The sequence below is a fragment of the Suricata suricatta genome, chromosome 10 (genome assembly GCF_006229205.1).
Source record: "Suricata suricatta isolate VVHF042 chromosome 10, meerkat_22Aug2017_6uvM2_HiC, whole genome shotgun sequence".
NCBI lineage: Eukaryota > Metazoa > Chordata > Mammalia > Carnivora > Herpestidae > Suricata > Suricata suricatta.
The window spans coordinates 11,339,116-11,361,414 of record NC_043709.1 but is presented as its reverse complement, the minus strand read 5'-3'; the positions used below and the strand labels follow the sequence as shown (position 1 = coordinate 11,361,414).

Here is a 22,299-nt window from a genome sequence, read left to right as displayed (position 1 = left end):
AACTGGCATAATCATAGCGATTTGCTGAATACCTGCAATAAGTCAGGCACTGTTCTGGGCATTTAACAGATAATTGCATACTTTTGGTATAATCCACAATGTGTGTACCTATGAAATATGTACCAAAGAATGGGATCTTTCAACATTAGGGGGGAAGAAAACGATCATGAGAAAAGGAATAGGTCAGTACTAGGCTTGTTCTTATTTAACATTTTTAGAAATGATCTGGAAGGTAGAACACCTTGCATTTTCTCAATTTGTAACTGAAAAGCCAATTAGCAGATAAAATGCAGTCAAGTTAAAAAAAAAATACAGAGTAAGCAAAAAAGAGGTAGGTGAGTTTCACTGGAAGCAAAGGCAATCCAGGGTACTTCGGGAAAAATCTAAATCACATGTATGTTTTGAGCTCTAATATAAGAAACAAGCCTGAGAACCACCGTCGGCCATTCTCTGAATCCACTGGTCCACTCTGGTGCTAGGGGCCGGATCCCTGGAGCAAGACAGACTCCCCCACCCCCTGTCACGCATCTGCTACCCTTCCAGAAGCCACAGTTCTCCTGAAGCTTGTGTGTGACTGCAGCCTCCACACATAAAGACAGACGACAAGGTCCCAAGAAAAATATATATATTTTTAATACAGAGGCAAATGGGAATCCTTACATGCAAAAAGCCCAGGATTAGGGCTAGGACACAAGTTTCCTTTGGCCTGATATTCGTGCTTCTTTTGTACATGCAGGACCAACATTTTATATGGCAAATAGGCTGACAACAGTCATTACCATCCAAATAAATACTACGATGATTTTCATAAACACCAAATAACAGGATCATAATGAGCACTGAACAAACTCAAGGATATTTTGAAGCGTGTCCCTGACTTTTAAGGCCAGTATTGCAGAGGACAATTTGCTCCCTGGTGCCCAAGAGAACGAAGAACAATCGAACAGCCTGGATCTGACCCAGCAAAACAACTGGGGTCCCCTAGCGGCTGAATACGCTCGTAGTGACCAAGGAGCCACTCTGCCCAGGGCATTTTCTGGAATGGAATGTTTGGGCTCCTTCCAAGACCCTCCTCCTCACTCCACACCACCCCAAACCAGAAGGCCTCCTGATTTCTGTGAAACCTGCCCCTTCCTTCTGTCCCTAGTACCACAGACTCAGTTCTGACCCTGTTGCTTGCTATCTAGCCTCCTACTTCTCTCTCTGCCTCCGGTCCACCATTCTTCCTATCTGAGGGCCATACCACTCCCAGGGACCTCTTTCTAAGGGCAAATCCCACCAGACCATTTCCTTGATTCAAATCCTCAACTATTCCCCACAGTCGAAAAGGGGGGGGCAGTTCTAACTCTTACGTCGGTGCCCACCACACAACCTGACCTCTGGCCTCGCTCTACTGTCAGCGTCCCCTCCTCCCCCCCCCCCCCCCCCAGCGCTCTTCTCTGCTCCCAGCACACGGACCCACACTCTTCAGTGACACCATGTTTCTGTTATTTTCTGTTTCACATTCTTACTTCTTTGAATATGGCCTTCTATCTGGTTGACTGGTTAATTCATCCTCCAAGCTCACTTCAGTGATCGCCCACTCTAGAGCCTTTCCTGACCCTACCTGTTCCCACAACTAGGTTCGGTACCCCTCTTCCCTGTGCCTTAGGACCCAGCCCATGGTTCGTAACCGCTGGGGCTACTGACGGTGAACAACGTGAGAGCAGGAATTGTGAGTTTCATACCATATCCCCAGTTTCTGATGCGGTGCCTGAATATAGAGTAGACAAGAAATGTTTGCTGAAATCAACCAGGAATGCCTTGATTTCTAGCTCTATCCATTTACTTTACATACAGGGGTACCTAAGGATGAAGAGCATCCATGTTGTTAACAAAATGTTATAAAAGTATTCTTCTCTTCTAAAAGGGTACTTGGAAATAGGTTCAGATTTACAAATTTACTTCAGTATCTTAGAAATCTGAAGCTGAAAGGAAGAGGGACAAAAAGAGAGTGGGAGAAAGGCCTCATTTTTAACTTTATTTGAATAGTTCAGATTCTAGACAAAATAATGCTCACTGATTAAGAAACAACCAAAAAAAACAAAAACAAAAACAAAAAAATACCCCTCACAACTTTAGGTGCTCTTGCTCTTCACAATTTTACATTAGCTGTGACTCAACTTCCGTGCCTCCCACCCACGTACCAGCAATGCTGTAAAAGCAGATCCAACCGTCCCCGGCTACAAGGGAGGTTTTGCTCATACTTTCCCAGACTGCCTCTGACACCCAAGTGAGAAGCAACATTAAAGAGACAGCATTTCCTGCAACAATAAAAACTTGTTATAAAGGCTTTTCACAGCACACCCCCACACAATAACCCTCAACGTAAATAACAGTTTATACCTAATAGATATTAAATACCCTCCCAGAAGCATCTCTAACAATGCCACTTTAATATCCTTTTCCCCGCACGTCCGCTTTAGCATAAATGAGACCAAAGTGAAGGTAATTCTATGCTTTCCTCCCTCCTCTCCTCTCGCTTACACAGGGTCTGGGTACCTAGAGCCCCCGGCCTCGAAAAGGCGCCGTCGCATATGCTTAAAAAGCCTAAAGAAGCCTCATATTTATTTCTTATCCCTCAAACACCAAACCTTTAGAACGAAACCCCAAGTAACATACTTATCTGAGACACAGGTGAGGCGAGAAAAATTAGAGAACGTTACTTCACAAGTTATTATCTAGATTTGAGTAATATACTCTTGTGTCTTTAAAAAATTCCAAAGCCTACCCGACTAAAGTCATATATACAACTGAAATTATGTGCACATTCTCTGTATTCTTTGAGAGATTAAGGAAATATTAGATACGTATGAAAATGGGATGGGATGTAAACATTTATCAATAACCAGATTATCAAGAAAATAACAGCCGAGGAATCTTTGGGAAACTGCAGTGTGCGATACTGAACACCGAAGTATGACGTGTCTCTCTGACCACATTACCGGGTGTTCTCCTGTCTTCTTCGCCACCAAATCCCCGTGCCTGGCACAGTACCTGGCACACAGTAGGTACTCAAAATAATTTTCAAAATGAGAAATTAAAGAACACACATATGCTTATACCTCGTCCGGGTCGCCTTCCCACGAGGAAGGGGACAGCCAACAGGCCAGTCCACTCCACGGCCACTCTGCAGACTCGAGCGCGCTCTAGGCAAAGGCGGCCCTCAGACCCGCAGCTTTCTGTCTCCCCATCTTCCAGAAGCCTAATATCCTTAAGCTGTATTTGGCTGTCCTAAACTCACAAACCCAGACACGTAGCTACACACCCTGGAAGGGAAGACATGCTTCTTCCTCCTCCAACTCCCCCAAAACCTCGAAACGATAATCAGTGTTCAGTGGGTGACAGGTTAAGAAAACTGTCTCGGGAAAACCAGTGACAACAGGGAAACCCTAACTTGCGACACCGGCTGCATTTTCCCCTCAATATTTTGTATTGTGGTAAAATACACAGAACATAAAATTGACCCCTCCGATTTTCTAGAACAGCTGACCCTTGAATAACACAAGGGTTAGGTGCCCTCATCCCCCATGCTGTCAAAATTCCATGTATAATTTTTGACTCTCCCAAAACTTGTTGACTGGAAGCCTCATAGATAACATAAACAGCTGATTAATACATACTTTGTATGCTGAATGTAATATATGTTGTATTTTTTTAATAAAGTAAGCTAGAGGAAAAAGTTAGTAAGAATGCCGTAAGGAAGAGAAAATGTATTTACAAAACTGTAAAAAATCCACAGAAAAGTGGACGCAACAGCTCCAACCTGTCTTGTTCAAGGGCCCACTGGTATCACAGGGATCTGTCCTGGGCGGTCACCGCCACCATCCATCTCCAGAACGCTCTTCATGTTTTAAAACTGAAATTCTGTATCCATTAAACAGGAGCCCCCCATTCTCCTTGTTCCCGTGGAGGCCCTGGCAACAACCAACCGCCTTTCTGTTTCTAGGAATGGGACTACCCTCAGTTCCTCATTCAGTGGCACCAGACGGAATCTGTCTTTTTGTGACTGGCTCGCTCCGCTCAGCAGGACTGCCCTCACGGTTCATCCATGCTGCAGCTTATGTCGGAGTTTTTTGTTTTTAAGACTGAGTACTATTCCATGGTGCGGATTACCCTTTTCCAGTGACCCAGGCATCCACTGTTGTTTCCACCTCCTGGCTGTTGTGAATGACGCAGCCGTCAACACAGCACACAAATATCCCTTTGAGACCTTGCTTTCCACTTTGGGGGTATATACCCATAAATGGAAATGCTGGCCATATGGGAGTTCTATTTTTAATTTTCTGAGGAGCCGCCATACTGTTTTCCATAGCAGCTGTCCCATTGTACATGCCCGTCAACAGTGCACAAGGGTTCCAACTGCTCCACATCTTCGCCAACACTTATTTTGTTTTTTGTTTTGGTTTTAAAGTAGCCATCCTAACAAGTTATATTTTAACCATCCAGCCAGAGGCAGTAATGTTTAACCCAGAGGAATAATTTCAGGGATAGTTTCTCAATAAATAGATTTTTTTTTCTCGGCAGGGAGCTTGTAGTGATTGTCCTTTAAATCATATCTAGCAAGCCCCTATCTACTCACTCTGCCTGTATTTTAACCTGATTTGGTCTAGATTTAGCTCTACTAAATTGTAACTAATAAAGTAACCAATTTCAATTGCACACTCTTAAGATAAGCATGATTTTATTAACAATAAGAGCAATGAATGGCCAACTTCTGAAAATACTTTATTGCCTTATGTTGAGGAGAACTCTCTTTATTTCATTATCTCAACACTAGCAATTCTAGAAATAATTTTAAAAACAGATGCAAATAGCGGCACATGTACCCCAATGTTCACAGCAGCACTGTCAACAATAGCCAAATCATGGAAAGAGCCTAAATGTCCATCGCCTGATTAATGGGTCAAGATGATGTGGTTTATCTATACAATGGAGTACTACATGGCAATGAGAAAGAATGACATCCGGCCATTTGTAGCAAAGTGGATGGACCTAGAGGGAGTCATGCTAAGCGAAATAAGTCAGGCAGAGACGGACAGATACCAGATGTTTTCACTCAGAGGTCTAACAGGAGAAAGCTAATAGGAGACCATGGGAAGGGGACAAGGGGGGAAAAGAGTTGGGAAGAGGGAGTGAGGCAAATTATGAGAGACTTTTGAATGCTGAGAACAAACTGAGGACTGAAGGGTGGGTAAGGGGAAGCGGGGTGATGGTCGTGGAGAGGGGGACTTGTAGGGAAGAGCACGGGGTGTTATATGGAAACCAACTTGGTGATTAACTATTTAAATTTTTTTAAAAACGGTGCAAAATCTTTAATTGAAAAAAAATACCCTTCAGCCATATCCTCCACGATTTCCGCTGGCATAATGCATCAGTACCTAATCACACACATTACCTAGTGAGGAGCTTTAATTTAACTCAGTGTAAGACTATGGCAGAAGCTAGTAAAAAAGTTTTATAACCATAGTGGAGATAAGAATTTAGGTAGCCAACAACAATCTGTTACCCATTTACAAATGCACTGGAAGAAAACTGTTACCCTAACTGAATTAATAAATAAGATTGTAAAACAGCTTTGGATCCTTCGACTTAAAACTGTTTTTTCAATCTCATTCATTTTCCCTGATGGGGTGGAATGGAATGTGTGCTCTTAAAATTTAACATCTCATTACCTGCATTTCTAAGCTACCTTAATTTCAGATAGAATATTCCTACTAAATGGAGCAAAGCCAGGAAAGTGGTGTTTCAAATACTGAGCACCACATTTGCCAATACTAGATCTTCACGACAAAACGATCAGGGGTGTCAAATACGTTTTGTCATAAATAGATAAAAACTGTGCTGCAAAAGACTTCAGCAAACATTGTCATTTCTAAACAGGAGTTCTTCAATCCGTCCCACCAGCTTTCCCTTGTTGGGAGGTGGCCCGTTTTCTACCCCAAAACTTCTTTTATACATTAAAATTATTTTTCTTCATATATCTCTGATACTTCAATCTTCTCTGGGAACATCTTTGCTTTTTCAGGTTTTTTTCCTGCAGACAATTTTACTTCTCTGTGACTACAAGTCCCTTGCTTTGCTAGCTGGGTCTCAGAGAAATACTGTTCACAGATGTTTCTCTTCAAAAGCACACCAATATTTACTTGTAAGAAGCTTTGCTTCTAATCTAGTCTTATGGCACTTGCAGCCTTAAACTGTTATGTGGACCAATCTATTGTTTTATGCCAGTAGAGAAACAGTCTGCAGGTAAGTAAGACCCACAAATATATCAAAACCTCACTGTGGCAAATACTCTTGATCTGAATAACTCAAAATAATGGAAACACGTGTATATCACAGAATATAAGAGGCATAGTTAAAGAAACACAACCACATCCCCTCCCATCTGACTTCACTGGCAGACACGAATGAGCGCTGGGAGTTTACTCTGGAGAGCTCACCCAATAGGTTCAATTAAAAATAGCCTGGTTAGCCTTTCGGCCCAAAATACATAATAGGATGTAATGGTCGGCTTGGCACTTCCTTTAACCCTGTGTCTTTCTGCCCAACCTACAGCTTAGGAGCTAATGATCGGAGAAATGGCATTTGGAAGAAAAAATAATGAAGTACCATGAAAATAAAAATAAACCAAAACAAACAGAAAACAACTGTATCTATAATTCGAAATTAACCGTATGAACTGTTTTTATCCTCCTATTCTAGGTTTTCAGCACAATCCATTAATATTTCAAAGAATCATGACATATGAAGGGTCATTTGGTGCAACCCCTTCATTTTATATGCAGGGATAGTGAAATCAAGTAAAATGAAGCTGTCTGAACACACCATGGAAGCAGTTAACACTATAGCTTAAATCAGAATCCAGGATTCTTCAGCTTCACTCACTCTACTGCTACTAATTTAAAGGCCAGTAGTAGATATCTGGAATATACTTGATAAGGACTTAAAATTTTCTGATTCTAGACTTCAGTAAGATAATAAATAAGATGCCACTAATCCCATCACAAAATAGTCTAAAATAGGAAGCGTGCAGAGAGTGCCCTCTACTGGACGTTACCTTTCCGAAAAATAACAGCAACATTTAGACACCATCTGTGCTTCTCATCTACTCAAAATGACGCCTCCGGTTTACTATAATACAGTGATTTAGTATGTTACATTTATAATGCCAAGCCCGCTGTGTTTAAACACACACTCTCTCTCTCTCTCTCTCTCTCTCACACACACACACACACACACACACACACACACACACACACGGATCTCTCTGAAGTTTCAAGAACTTCTAGAGTTGAAAGCAACCTCCCCCATATAGCACTCAATACTATAAATCTCAAACCTTCTGTTTCAGCAAATTAGCAAAATACTAGGGGAAATCTATGCCCTGAGTGATACCAGGTCAAAAGAGAGAAAGCTTCTAAAAGCATTTCGTCCCACCATAAAACCTTCACGTCAATCAAACAGCACTTCCAAAAAAAAAGTTATAACCCTCAGCTTACCTGGACAACAGGGTATTGATAATCCATACAATATACACCATACATAGCAAAGGGGAAAGTATCTGCAGACAAAGACAGTACCAAAAGTGTCTGCGCCTTTGCCTTGTTTGATCTGGCTGTCCTGTCCAAAGCAACTAGGTGGCACCAAAAAAATCTTTGGCTGGCGCCCAGTCTGCGCAGATAGGTACGCGGGCTCAGATGATGAAGTCGGAGCCTGGTTCAGCCCGGGCTCCCACTCCAGTAACATTCAACGCTACCCAGGAGAAACGTTCGGGGAGGGGAAGCAAAAAAAGAAAAAGCTCCAACTGAGTTACTAGTTACAGACTGAAAACTGTACTAGAGACTTGCTATTTCTGTTGGCTTCAAACTGACAACTCCACCAGAAACTCAAGAGGCAGAGAATGACAGCCAGGACAGGGAACACGGGCTCCTTAAAGTGGCAAAAACCAAAAAGCCCACAACGGTAGGAAGCACAAGGTATCCAGGATCCAAAATGATATGTATGTTCCAGGCTTTCAATGCGTCAGAGGGAACACTCCCAATCCAGGACATGGAAAGGCAGATGGGACTGGTATTATTTCTCTATTCCTCCTGGGGGGGGGGGTCCATGTGGGTGCGCGCGCGCACACACACACACGCGTGCGTATACACACACAAGCCACACTCACCCCCTTCTAACTGTCTCCGGCAGAGACAGGTGCTAGGATTAACAGTATAAAACCCCTCTGTCGTGGAAAGGAATGGGAGAAAAAAGAAGTCACGCTGCTACATGCAGTAAAGGGATCCCTTTCATGACAGTGTATGTTTGTGTATCATTTAACACCTCCTTCCCTGTGCTCTCTCGGAGGCCAGGACAGCTGGCAGGATCAGCCCGAGAAAAGAGGAAGGTGGCCCCCACGCCGAGGCCGCAGGAGTCCACTGGAGCCCGCCAGCTACGCAAGGCACCCTCTCAGCTGTTCCGGTCAAACACGTCAGGATTAACTCGGCCTGCCTGCAAGGACGTGGGGGTGGAAAGGTCTTTTCAGAAAGCCAGTTGCTCTTCCTCCTTTAGGAAGCTGCTCTCCCCGCCCTCCGTTTTATACAGACACACATGTGCGCACATATTTCTAGAACAGATATTAAAAGCAGTAACAAACAGGGACAGGTGTTAAGTCAGGCTGATAAAGCATGGCAGGTTCGGTTTTCAAACTTGAAACGGCCTATCTAAAACCAGAGGCCTGCTAAAAAACAAAAAAATAAATAAAAACAAATAAATAAAACCAGAGACCTGCTAAGCAATTCTTAGAAAACAGGACATAACTGAGCAGAGAGTGAATGCTTAGTGAGGGGCACACTATTTATAACTATTGCTCCTAAGAAATCCCCTCTCCGGGGGCAAACACTCAAAAGTTCAAAATGATAAATAATTCTAAATTAGTTTCAAGGGCTATGCTCGCCCTAATCTTGGAGAGCCAGTAATATTACAAAGTGTTTCAGTAAGATTGAACCAGGAGGATTAAATGCAACTATAGGGCATCTGTGAGAGCTTCCGTGCTGCCGTGCCCCCGCCCGCGGTGCAATCTGTCTCCTTTTATGGGCACTGGATTTTAGTTTAGGGTTGTTCAGAAGAAATTGTTTTTTAAGAGTCAAAATAGCTTTAGCACATCTAAGATAGTTCTCTTGATTGAACGTTTACCTGAAGTCGGTTCAAAGAGATTGGCTGGACGGACCATTACCGTGTATGAGATTGTCTTCGGACTGCTGGTGTACTGAGTCTGTGCGTTACACACGAGATGCAACAATGCATGGATTCAGTATCACTTTTACAATTTTACTGAACATCTAGTATGTGCCACCGGAGAAATGAACAGACACCGTCCAGTTGTCAAGGACTTTACATTTTGGGGGGAAAGAGATAAGCGCACAGGTTAAACCAAAAGGCAAGTGGATGCTACAGCACAAAATCAGACACCGTAAGTCACTTCTCACATTTGTTTTAAAGCTGCTCTTAATGCACACGCCCACAGTATCGCTTTTCTCACAACTCGGGGCCTCTGGCTTTGTCTCTTTTTTCTGAAGAGAGATTATCAGAACCTCATAACATTTTCATGACATTTTTGATCGAATTTGTCACATGTTAAAGGCCTTTAAGATACATTCTAATTATCTCCTATACCACTATTAAAGTGGTAATTAAGAAAAGTAACTTTTCTGTAATAAAATCTTCTACCAAATTTCTACTTCTAATCATAAATCAAATAATTCTCTGACCCTCTTCCTCCTGTACACCGTGCCATTCCATATCCACTCCACTTCATTCCATACACAGCAGCACTGGCCACATGCATACTTGCAAATTAACATCTTAAATCACTATTACATCCTTGATATGATTGGTATCAAGATTCCTCTCAATACAAAGACTGGGAAATGATGACATTACTTATAAACCATAGAGGGCTGTGATAAGGAACTATGGCTGATAAACTTCATGAGTCAACGCTGTTCAATATTTGGTGAATTAATTACAGAAGATGAAGTTCCCAGATGGCATTGTATTTAAGATGACACACTATAATTTAGATTCTAGAACCGATATAATTTGTTTTAAGTTTATTTATCCATCTTGAAAGAGAGAGCATGAGAGGGGAGGGACACAGGAAGAGAGAATCCCAAGCAAGCCCCGCAATTCAGCGCAGAGCCCAACACAAGGCTCAAATCCACGAACAGTGAGATTATGACCTGAGCTGAGACCAAGAGTCATAACCAACTGGGCCACTCCAGCACCCTAAGAACAACCCATATAATCTAAATGTGAAAATGGTCTCCATGCATGTTATTACGAGCCTTGTCAATTTCTAGAGCTGATGTGAGAAGATGTGACTACGATATTAAGTGAAAAAAATTATATTGCTGAATAATGTAGAGAGTGTAATTCCATATTTTTAAGTGCACATATGTATCTCTGTGTATCAATCAATAAATCATATTTAATTTGTAAGCTTTATATATCTATGTTACATGTTTATGTGAAAGTACACATACATAAATATATACATAACTTACTGGTTGACAGACATACCAATAGATTCCACATATATACTATGAATTATATGTAACATATATCATATTTATACACATACATATGAGAAAATCTACATCTCTGGGGGGTGGGATGGTGAGGGGGTAACTGGTTTTCATTTATTACTTTAAAGATAAACTTCTGATATATTCAAATACACTTAAATTAGCCTTTCATGCTCCTATAATTTGTAGGTTTAAGAGAATCAAAATTCAAAGATCTTCCTTAAGTATAAGTGCTTTAAAAACTAGCAATTCTTTCTCAGTCTCTGTATTATCACGTTTGTTTTACTTTACATGATAGTCTGACTATACACTATCTGATGAAAAACAATCTTAATCATGTCTTACCTAGATTCTACCCAAACTGTGCCCAGGTCTAGTTCAAATAATTAGCCCCCTTCAAAAAAAGGTAAAGTATTTCAGTATTTGAATCAGAACTCCCATATTCCTTGCCTTTTGACTTACCTCTTATAAAAAATTTTAAATTATAATTTAAGACCAATAATTTAGTCCAAATTAAATTCTAAAAAATACGCCATTTGAAAAAGTACACATTTTGCAATATTATGACTGCTTTCATAGTATGAAAGTCTTTGTTTACTCATTGATTATAAACACACAGAAAATGGCTGTTTGTATATATTTCCATGCACCTCGTTAGTAGAGACCCACAGACCACGGGTTTCAACGGCTGACATACCTACATGTGTGTGTTACACAGAATGTGAGGAGATCAGAGAAACAGACCTAGTGATATTTAACAGTGAGATATCTAGAAGCCACCTTGAGATTCATGAAATTTAAGTCTTGCTGAGGATAAAGCAGACAGTTTACCATATCAGCCCCATGCTGGGACATGGCTGGGGACAGTGCGGTGTGACCGGGACCACCTACAAGCAAGGCATCTCAAGACTTACCAAGTGCTGGACAGCCAGACAGTATTTGAGATTCTTCTCTTTTCTACTCTCTCATTCTGTTTTTCCTCCTCTCTGTTTCCTTCCCTTCTGCCTATGCCACAATCCTACCAAGAATGTCCAAAGATGCTAGTTAGGCCTCACGATAGAATGCCTAACACAGACTGCAAGGACTTCTGCTCTAAGGTATAAAATTAGTTTTAGCGACAATAATATTAGAAGATTCCAACTACTGCTGTGTACAGGGATAACACAGCAGCTCAAGACAAGACAGAGCTCGAGACAGATGAGGATGGAGGGGATGAGGTAGAGAATATGCCTCATATATAGGCAAAATACGTAGTTAGAAATACACAAGACCTACTTATGGGTCAATGTGACCAGTCTAGACGACTGTGGGTAAACAGTGGCAAATGCTAAGAAAAGCAGGTTGGAATCACTGTGGAGAGCCTAGGACATCCAGCTATGCATTTCAGACCTTATCTTTAAAGACAGTTTGAGAAGGAAGGAGTGTTATTACAAAAGCTCTGGTGGCCATAGGAAGAATGGAAAAGGGAGAACCACCCGGAGGTGGGGAGGCCAATTAGAGGCTACAATCACAACTGTCTACACATTCTTAATGCAAAACCACATGCCAGCGGCAGGAATAATGGAGGCAGAGATGTAGGAGAGCATCCCCGGGAAGTGCAGACTGTTCGGTGCAGGGTAGAAGAGAAAGGGTAATTAAATCTAACACTAAGGCTCTAAGTCTAGCTGACTGGCCAAGTAAGTATCACACTGATAAGACAGGAAAATCAGAAGCCGACACCGGTTTGAAGTTGTGGCAGGACATCCAACAGGAATGTCTAACAAGTGCTCAAGGTGCTGTAGGTGGCAGGCCCAGAGGAGAGGTCAGGGTCAGAAAAGAAGAGCCAACTTCATGTATGGGAGGAACAGCCAACAGCAGAAAATGTGGTTGAGATTCAAAATTAGCAATGTTTTCCCACGCTGATTTAGTCCAGAACATTACAGAACCACCACCACGTACTTTAAGAAAGAAAGAAAAATAGAGAAAAAAAGAAAAAGAACGAATGAACGAATGAATAGTGGAGACAAGGCAAAGGGCTGAATATAGAACCTTAAGGAATACTCACTGCTAGAGGCAGAAATAGCAACAAAGGATAAAAAGATTAAGCAGGATCGTGCACTATTCACAAAAGTCAGGACATAGAGGACTATTCTTCTATCCTGCGTCCCTTACACTAGGGAAAGTGTTTCATAAATTGATACCAGAGGATATAGCAGTGTCCAGAAGAAGTACAGAAAGGTTTAAAATATGAGAATTTAGGAAAGATAACTGAATTTAGCAAACAGATTGAGAGTTCTGTGTGAGGGAGCTGTTTTAGTAACAGCAGTAACAGGATGGCAGCAAAATTAATATTCGTGGTCAGAATGAACAACAGAGAACACCTGCATGTAAATTTTAACACAGCTTCCTGTCTGGAAATACTTCTTTGTCTTCCAAGTGACAATAAAGTACAAAAAGAATTACTGATACATTCAACTACCTACTATCACCTCTATCAGGGTGGATGGACTCAACTACCTTGTCTTGTTTTTTGCCTTTGATTATATGGTGCTCTTGCCCATTTCAAAATGACCAAACCTTCAAACAGACCCCTTGGAGGTCTACCTTCAATGCTACCTGCTGCACGAAGCTCTTCCTGATTACTTCCGGCCACAGGAAATTCCGCTTTTGTCTGAACTTCATGGTACTTTACCTTTAGCTGACTTACAGCACACTAAGCACTTTCTGTATTTTTAGCAATGCTTATTAAACCACTGAGTGATTTATTTAAGGGAGGACCTGTCTGTTCAACTCTGCATTTCTCTCAAAGAATGAAGCCAATGCCGGGGCGTCAGGGCGGCTCAGTCGGTTAAGTGTCCCACTTCGGCTCAGGCCACGATCTCTTGGTTGGGGGGTTAAGCTCCGCATTGGTCTCCTCACTGGCAGTGCAGAGCCTGCCTGGGATTCTCTTTCTCTCCCTTTGCCTCCTTTCCCCCTCTCTTAAAATTAATAAATTAAACTTAAAAAAAGAAAAAGAATTAAGGTAATACCTTCCACACAGCACATGCCCAATGGCAATGACTTGCAACTACAAATCAGAGCGAAATGAATTAACAACTGTGAACAGTCCATCTCACATGTGTTCATTCAGTCCACACCCATTCCTTCACCAAGATATCCCCACCATTGTATGAAGCCCTGGAAGTAGGAAAAACTCTCACAGAGCTGGTGGCGGGGGGGGGGGGGGGGGGCAGAAAGAAAACAATAAACATCAGAATACCACTCCACAAATGCCACGTGTGTTACAGAGTGACCCTCGAGAAAGGCCACAGCTGCCACCACTGCCACCATCGAACTCCCCAGAGGAACGGAAGCCAGGAATATTTCACAAGCAGTTAATTCTTGAAATGAATTATGGAAAACGTGTGAAGTTTTCCAGGTGGGGTGGGGAGGCGTGGGGGGCTCCGAGGCAGCGGACAGCATCCCAAGTGCAGACACAGGGTGGAAGGGGCGGAGCCACACCTAGCACGATTACAGGAAAGAGGACAGGTAAACATATGGCACGAATTCAAGAGCCTATTCAAAAATATTCACATAAGGGGTGCCTGGGTGGCTCAGTCAGTTAAGCAGCCGGCTTCGGCTCCAGTCATGATCTCACAGTTCATGGGTTCCAACCCGCATCAGGTTCTGTGCTGACAGCTCAGGGCCTGGAACTTATTTCGGGTTCTGTGTCCCCTTCTCTCTCTGCGCCTTCCCCACTCATGGTCTGGCTCTCTGCTTCAAAAATTTAAAAAAACTATAAAATAATTTAAAAAAAAATTCATGTAAAAATTTTGTTGGTCGCAAGGTACTGCTGAGAATTGTTGACTTTTCTACACCAATGGAAACGCTTCAAACTATACCTAATAGAGAACAGCAAATCACAGTTTTGCTGTGCACAGAAAGGACTCCTTTGCATGACACATGGTACTGAAGGAAATATGGGTAATAAGAGAATAAGCCATGCTTGGCTGAAATGGAGAGAGAGACGGCATGCAAACGGGTAAGGCAGGAATTAAAATTTTTGTTAGAAGTGTCCTTCATGACTCTTTCACTCTACATCAGTACTACTAAAAAGGAAAAGGTTATCCATAAAAAATGGGCCAATAGACATTCACTGGAAATCCAGAAAGACAGTACGTAAAGGGTAAGGGTAAAGATATACCATTTTTTTTTTAACTGTTTATTTTGAGAGAGAGAGAAAGAGAGATCACGAGCAGGAAAGGGGCAGACAGAGAGGGAGAGAGAGAGAGAATCCCAAGCAGAGCCTGACACAGGATTTGAACTCATGAACCATGAGATCATGGCCTGAGCCAAAATCAAGTTGGACGCTTAACCAACTGGGCCACCTAGGCGCACCAAAGATACACCATTTAAAGCAGAAAATAATTACATATATTCAAATACTGTTAGGAAAATATGGCTACAAATGATTCTACATACATTGTCTTATATAACAGAGCTTTCTACCCTCCACAGAAACTTTTATCTTATCTCATTCATAATACCTCTGTGACAGATTACAAAAATCGTCACTCAATTTCAGAGCCTCCCCACGAAGAGGTGGAATTTTTTCCTCCACCTTTTGAAACTGGTCTTAGCCTTCCTTGTGACTTGCGTTCGCCACTGGGCCGTTAGCAGACGCGAAGCAGTCAGGGGCCCGACAGGTGCTCGTTCCCCGGGCCGGCCCTCCCTGGCTGCCCTCTGGAACCCCGAGACCGCCATGTGAGGACGGACGGAAAACGAAGTGGATCGGAGACGGGCTGCGCCAGCCGGGCTCCCCAGACCCGCCCACCACCAGATGCGAAAGTGAGGCCATCCCGGACCGCCCAGGCCCAGCCACGCCAGATGCCAGCTGAGAAGAAGCACCCAAATTCCGGACCTGCATAACTGAGGGCAGGTAAATGATGACTACTGTTTGAAGGACTTACGTTTTGGGGAGTCTGTAAGGCAGCAAAACCTGACACAATCTCCCTGCATAACCACTAAGAGGTGTACACCTCAGTACTGACACCAGTACCACACGGTCTTAATGACTGTGACTTGAAATCAAGCTATGCTAGTTCTCCAACCTTCCCTTTTTCAAAACTGTTTTGGCTATTTGAGGTCCTTGGCATTTCCACATGAATTGTAGAATTAGCTTGTTAATTTCTATTTAAAAAAAAAAAACTTGCCTGGATTTTGATTGAGATTACACTGAATCTAAAGATCAGTTTGAGGAGAATGAATATCCTAGGAATATCAAGTCTTCCAGCTCATGACCATGGTAGATCTATCCATTTCATTCCACTGTTCAAAAATGAGTTTTGAAGATTATAACTATCTTTTCTCCAGGTGTGCACTGAAATCACAATGTATACCTGATATTTATGACAGTTCACTATCACTTATCTGAAGTCTACTAGTTCCAGTAATATTCACATCCCTGTAAGACAGTATGATATTGGTGTCAAGGTAGAAAAAGGCATCAATAGAACAGAATAGAAAATGCAAAAATAGATCCACAGGTACAAAGGCAATGCAGCAGATAAAGAATAGTCCTTTCAGGGATGCCTGGGTGGCTCAGTCAGTTAAGCATCTAACATCAGCTCAGGTCACGATCTCGCAGTTTGTGGGTTTGAGCCCAGCGTTAGCCTCTGTGCTGACAGATTAGAGCCTGGAACCTGCTTCGGATTCTGTGTCTCCCTCTCTCTCTCTCTCTGCCCCTCCGCTGCTCGCGCGCTCTCTCTCTCTCTCTCTCTCTCTCTCTCAAAAATAAACATAAGAAAAAAAGAATAGTCTTTTCAACAAATGGTAACAGAACTGGAAATGCACACACACAAAAAAGGAACCGAGATCTATACCTTGTATGATACAAAACATCTAATCAAAATGACCACAGACTATAAAAAATATAAAAAATAAAATTATAACTTCATTAAAATGTTCTGCTCTACAAAAGACACTGTAAGGAGAATAAAAAGATGAGCCACAACTGAGAGAGAATATTTGCAAAGCATGTATCTGATACAAGACTTGTATCCAAAATACAGAAGAACTTTCCAAGCTCAACCACAAGAAAACAAGTAACTCAATATATAAGCTTTTAATGGGCAACAGATTTGGATACTTGACCAAAGAAGATACAGAGACGGTAACAGAGATACAGAGAATAGAAGATACAGAGCATGTGAAAAGATATCCAATGCCATTATTTGTTTGGAATTTAAACCACAACAATACCACTACGTACCTGTTAGGATGACTCAAATTTTAAAGACCGATAATACTAAATGTTGGCATGGCAACGGAACAAAAGAAAGTCTCAAACACTGCTGGTGAGAGACTAAAATTGTCCAACCAGTGTGGAAACAGTTTAGCAATTTCTTAAAATGTTAAACATACACCCACTATAGGATCCACACCACTTCTAAGTATTTACCCAAGAGAAATGAAAGTATGTATTCACATAAAGACTTGTTCAAGAATACTCACAGCCGCTTTATAGATCAAAGCCTAAAACTGAAAGTAACCCAAATGGCCATCAGAAAATAAACGAGACGGACCAATTATGGTATAGGTCGATAGACTATTATTTAGCAATAAAAATGAACGAATCATTGATTGGTATTTGCAATAACATGGATGAATCTCAGAATGTTTCAGCTGGGTGAAGCAGATCAGGCAAAAGAGGGAATTTATTGTGATTCCATTTTTACAAAATACTAGAAAATGCAAACTAATCATGCCCAGAGACATGCATGGAGGAGGGAGAGTGGGAAGGGCTACAAGGGGCCCGAGGGAACTTTTGGAGGTGATTAATATATTCATTTTCTTGGCTGTGGGGGTGATTTCATGGGTGTATATACATATGTGAAACTTACCAAATTATAAACTTTACACATGTGCAATTTCCTGCACTGTGATCAAACTTCAGCAGAGCTATTAAAAAATTAAATTAATTCCTGCCCCACTTACTGCGATGAGTTTGTGGAGGGCTAGTTCTGTTCTTTGGGGAGGAGGCAGGCCGGGAGAGGGAGACAGGGAAAGTCACCAGCATGATGGGTATGGTGGCAAGTTACGTATGAGATTTAAGCTCAAGTGTAAAAGCAGGTTTTTCTGAAAATCACTTCTGATCAGCCTAGTTAAGATCTCTGCTGCATACCCCCGAGCCCTAGCTTGTATCCTTATCAACCTGTCGCCTCTCCCGCCCCAGGAGGGCAGGGGCCATATGGTCTGGCTCGCTCCTCGAAGCACCCTGAACACCAAGCAGAGTGCCTGATGGGCGGACAGAAGCGAGGCGGCGTGTGGTTAAGAGGTCAGGGTTCTGAAGCCAGAGCATCACGTGCCAGCTGTGTCACTTTGAGAAAGTTCTACCACATCTCCCCGCCTCAGGTCCTCAGTCTGGGAAAAGAGGATGCTGGGAATGCCCATCTCACAGGGGAGTGGCAGGGGAATGTTCCAGGGGCGTGGCGAGTGAGTGTCGAATTACAGCCGCTCTTACCATCACCGCCATCGTCATCTCCATTAATTCAGGAAAGGCATTTAAAGGAGATTCAGAATTATCTGAACTTAAATTATGAAGCCAGACCTAGACCTGAGGAGTAAGTGGCCTCAACAGGAAGCAGAAAGCCCTTAGAGAGCGATGTGATTGTGTTAGGAGGAAAGGCAGGGGGGAAGGAGGAAGAGCAAAGCCCTACAGGAGGTGGCGGAGGGCCCTGCTGTTGAATCACTCAGTCAAGTGACAGGGCCATGCTTGACCAGGAAGGTAATACAAGTATGTCAAGGAGCAGAGAAGACAAAGAACAAGTGATTTTTATCCCAAAGCGATCTCCCAAAGTGCAAAGCAGGAAACGGGTTCTCTCTATTTAACGAACAGTACGGCAAAACCACGGTGAACCATTCCCTTGTGTTCAAAATAAAAAGCTAACCAAAGGCGAGGCCTTGGGGTCTTGACCACGGAACTGCCTCCCTTCTCGGATTGTGCTCGCTATGCGTGTGTCTTCCAGATGGACTGTCGGGCATCCCGACTCCCGTCCCCACCGGGGCCCTGCGACAAGGCTCCAGGCGCAGCGACGCAGCAGCGTGGGAACCCTTGGGTTGGCACCAGCCTCTTGCTCGATCCAGACCCGTAATCTCTTCTGACTTTGATTTAATGCAGCAATTACCGGTAATGTGGTTTGAAGGAGATAAATGCCCAGTGTAGCCGGCTGTCGCTTACTCTGCTCACGATGCAAGAACATTTTTTAATTAAAATTCTCTTTATGATAAAGGAGCTGCTTCACTGAATGCTTCTGTGCAGCCCTGATATGGAGCTTCCCCCAAAGCGGATTAGAAATCAAAGTTGCCCCTCCTCACTTCTGGCAAAGCATGCACATACACAATCACTCCATCACCTAAAGTGAGTTCCTTACCCTAAATGTTCCCCATTTATATAATTAGATCCTGGTAACAACTTCTTTCCACTTCCCACAATCTCACTGTCAGCATCGCAGCACTGCCAATAATGAAGACATCTTGCATTTTTGCGAAGAAGTTCCCTTAAATAAATTTCTCTTCACTTAAATAAAGTTCCATTACATAAATACGTAAGTTTCCTGAAATAATTTATTTCCTTTCAAATAAATATGCAAAGTAAACATTGGCTATATGTGCATCAAAAGACTGTACCTACTTCATTCGGAAAGAATAAAGGTTAGCTGAATATAAAATATCAATAGTTCTAAAGGCTCTTTTAATTCACAATACCATGGTTTGCTTTACCTTTTATACTTAGTAATCCTTGAGTAATTCTTGTAAGTGAAATAATCATAGAAAGATTAAAATAGAGTCAGCCAGGCTATTTTTCTCTACCGTATAAGACCACCATGTTCCAGCAGTTTAAGGAACCTATATTAGGCACTCCAATTACTATTTTAAAACAATAGCAACCACCACCCAAGAACTAAGGGAAGAAGAAGAATCATGCAGGGCTTCAAGAGAGAGCATTTGGTACAGGCTTACTGGTTCCTATCTATCAGTAAATCTTATGATCCAATTATAAAACCTCCCACCTCTAAGAGTAGATACAAGAAAAGGAAAAAAATAAAGACTTTTGGTTAGCTAGGACCTATTCTTTCTCTTGCTTGGTGAGGACAGCTAATGATGAATATCCTTCAAGAAAAAGAAGGAAAGAAACAGTACAAGGCCCAAAGCAGTTATGGCCCGTGAAGTGGAAGCAAGAGATCCAAGACCGAATGTGGATTTTCTTTCCTGAGGCACACAGCACAATTTCAGTGTGAAGGCTGAAAGTTAAGAACTGATTTTCTCTTCTGCTATTGAGAGTGGTATCTCAATTATCACCAACTTAACTGTATTTTTTTTTTTTTTACTAAGAGCCTCTAAACTCCAACAACTTTCCCCTTTTAGAAGACCAACACGTGCCTTGTCAGGAAATCCAAGATGAGCACTAGACTCCCTCTCGGGAGGCCTTGCAGAGACTTAGTTTAATCTTAGGTGTAAGAGTACAGAACCGATGTCATCCTTGCAATGTTGATGGTGCTCTGGAGAAGGACAGGCGGCTCTTTGTGAGAAAACCAATCTTTTTCAGAGAGAAAGATACCTTTGGAAAGGAACTATATGACTACAAACCATATATGTGTACACACACACACACACACACACACACACACACACACATATGTATATACTCTGACCCTTGGGAAAGTGGTCTGGCATAATTAACAAGATTAAAGAGGGATTTGGGATAAATAAGATGAAAGTCTGATCCTTACAGGATTAAACCCCAAATCCTAATACGAATCCAGCGATTTTTAAGATCAGCACCATATAACAGGATTAAACCAATAGCCGCTTTTGTTTTCATACTGGAGACAATCACAGTTGGCAAATCCAGGGCCTCGAGCCCCACCTCAGCCATTAAACTGTGTGCAGTTCAGGGCTAAAAATAGGGCCCTTACTACTGCTGGGCTTGCTGGCTGCCCTATTTCCATGTGTCCAAAACCCCTTATGTGTAATTCCAGAGTCCAAAAAGCTTGGAAAACTACATTTCTTTCTTCCCTCTCCACCCCCCCCCCTTTTGTGCTGGTGGAAGACAGGTCCGCTCGATGATAAAATGTGATGACACCGTAACATCACCAGTCTGAGGATGCAAAAGCATTTAGCGGCAGATGTGGGAATGGATGTGACGACGGGGCGTGGCCGGCGGCGAAGTGCAGGTGTATATACACCCCAGTGTGTGCATGCACTGGCCTCCCTTCCCAGCATGCACAAGGGTCCAAGTTATGACACAGTATTTGGCCCAAGAGCTTTGGAAAAGAGACCGTGGAACTGTGTGGTTCTGTAGCTTAAAACAAATGTGACATGAATAATGGCAAGTCAGGAAAACAGATTTAAACTGCTGATGCGGCGAGCAACAACACGTGCAATCATTACCTAGCAAAGTGAGGCCCGTGTGCCCAAGATGGACGCGCACTGAGCACAACTTAGGAGAGGGCCGCAGCCAGAACCAGACATGCTGCACGCGGACGACGACATGCTAAGAGGGGCGGCATACTTAAAGGCAAACTTCTCAAGTGTGCTGTGGGGTAAGTGACGGCAGTCATGCCTCTCGGCACACCTATATTTTTACATTAATTTACACACACGTCTCTGACAGAAAACCTACCAATTAACACAAAACAACTGATTTCTGCTTCCAGAAAGAAGGAATACGTACACTTTCCCCTATTTCTCCCAGTTGAAACCCTAGACATTTGATATATTAGACAAATACAAAGACTCCTACAGGTAGAAAGAAGAAAGCCAACTGGATTGGGACCTCAGGACACGGTGGTGAACTCCCTGGGTTTTCTCTGCCTCACAGAGCCTGGGCTGGGGGGCTGCGGGGCTCAGGAACTGGGAGCGGCCTGGGGCGCAGACAAAACAGGCCCCAGCAGACGCCTGCTCTCTGCAATCAACGGACAAGGAAAGGGGAGGCCCAATCCGGCCAAACCCAACCTCGCTGATCACCTCCCACCCACGGCAGCAGAGGCTCAGTGGGAACCCCAAATTGCCACCCTTACCAGGCTATCACCAGGCACCTCAATCCCCCCAGCCAAGCAATATTAGGGAAGGAGAAATAGGGAACCCATACGTTCACCCCCACAGACCTGTAACACTTTTGGGGAAAAAAAAAGAAGAAAACCTTAAAGACCTAGGGCTAGCCAAAGAGTTCTTTCTGAGCTGACACCAAAAACATGACTCATAAAAGGAAAAAGGGATAAATGAGACTTCACCCGAGTTAAAAACTTGTGTTCCGTGAAAAGGAACAGCAAGCTGCAGAGAGCACTGCCGGGAACCACACATCTGCCGCGGGGCGACTACGCAGAACACAGAACTCTTGGAAGTCACCAGTATGGGAACAATCCAGTGAGAACCTGGGTAAGGCACTGACATTTCACCAAAGAGGATCCCAAAAGACTAAATCAGCACAAAGAAAGATGCCTAACGTCATTAGCCACTAGGGAAACGCAAAGGAACACTTGGGTGAGATTCCTTCCACGTGTCTAGCAGAAAGGCGAGGGGAGGCCAGTAACACCATCCAGCCCTGGTGAGGCTGCAGAGAGACCACAGAACTCATCCACGAGCTCATCCATGGCCACTGGGGATGTAAAATGGTACCGCCCCTGGAACAGCCGCTAAAAAAGACAGTATGCAATCACCCCACGGTGCTGGC

The 22,299-nt window shown here is 42.9% G+C and overlaps 1 protein-coding gene across 13 annotated transcripts in view; it reads right to left on the bottom strand.

Moving 5' to 3' along the window:
- Nucleotides 1-22,299, bottom strand: part of RBFOX2 (RNA binding fox-1 homolog 2) — a 275,300-nt gene that overhangs the window by 101,831 nt on the left and 151,170 nt on the right. Inside the window, exon 1 of one of the 13 annotated variants that reach the window (XM_029953606.1) lies at nt 7,542-7,578. The exons of the other annotated variants lie outside the window; for them this stretch is intronic. Within the exon in view, the coding sequence (XP_029809466.1) occupies nt 7,542-7,568 (27 nt within the window). The 5' untranslated portion in view covers nt 7,569-7,578. Of the gene's footprint in view, nt 1-7,541; nt 7,579-22,299 lie in introns of those variants that run through there. 13 annotated transcript variants of the gene reach the window in all.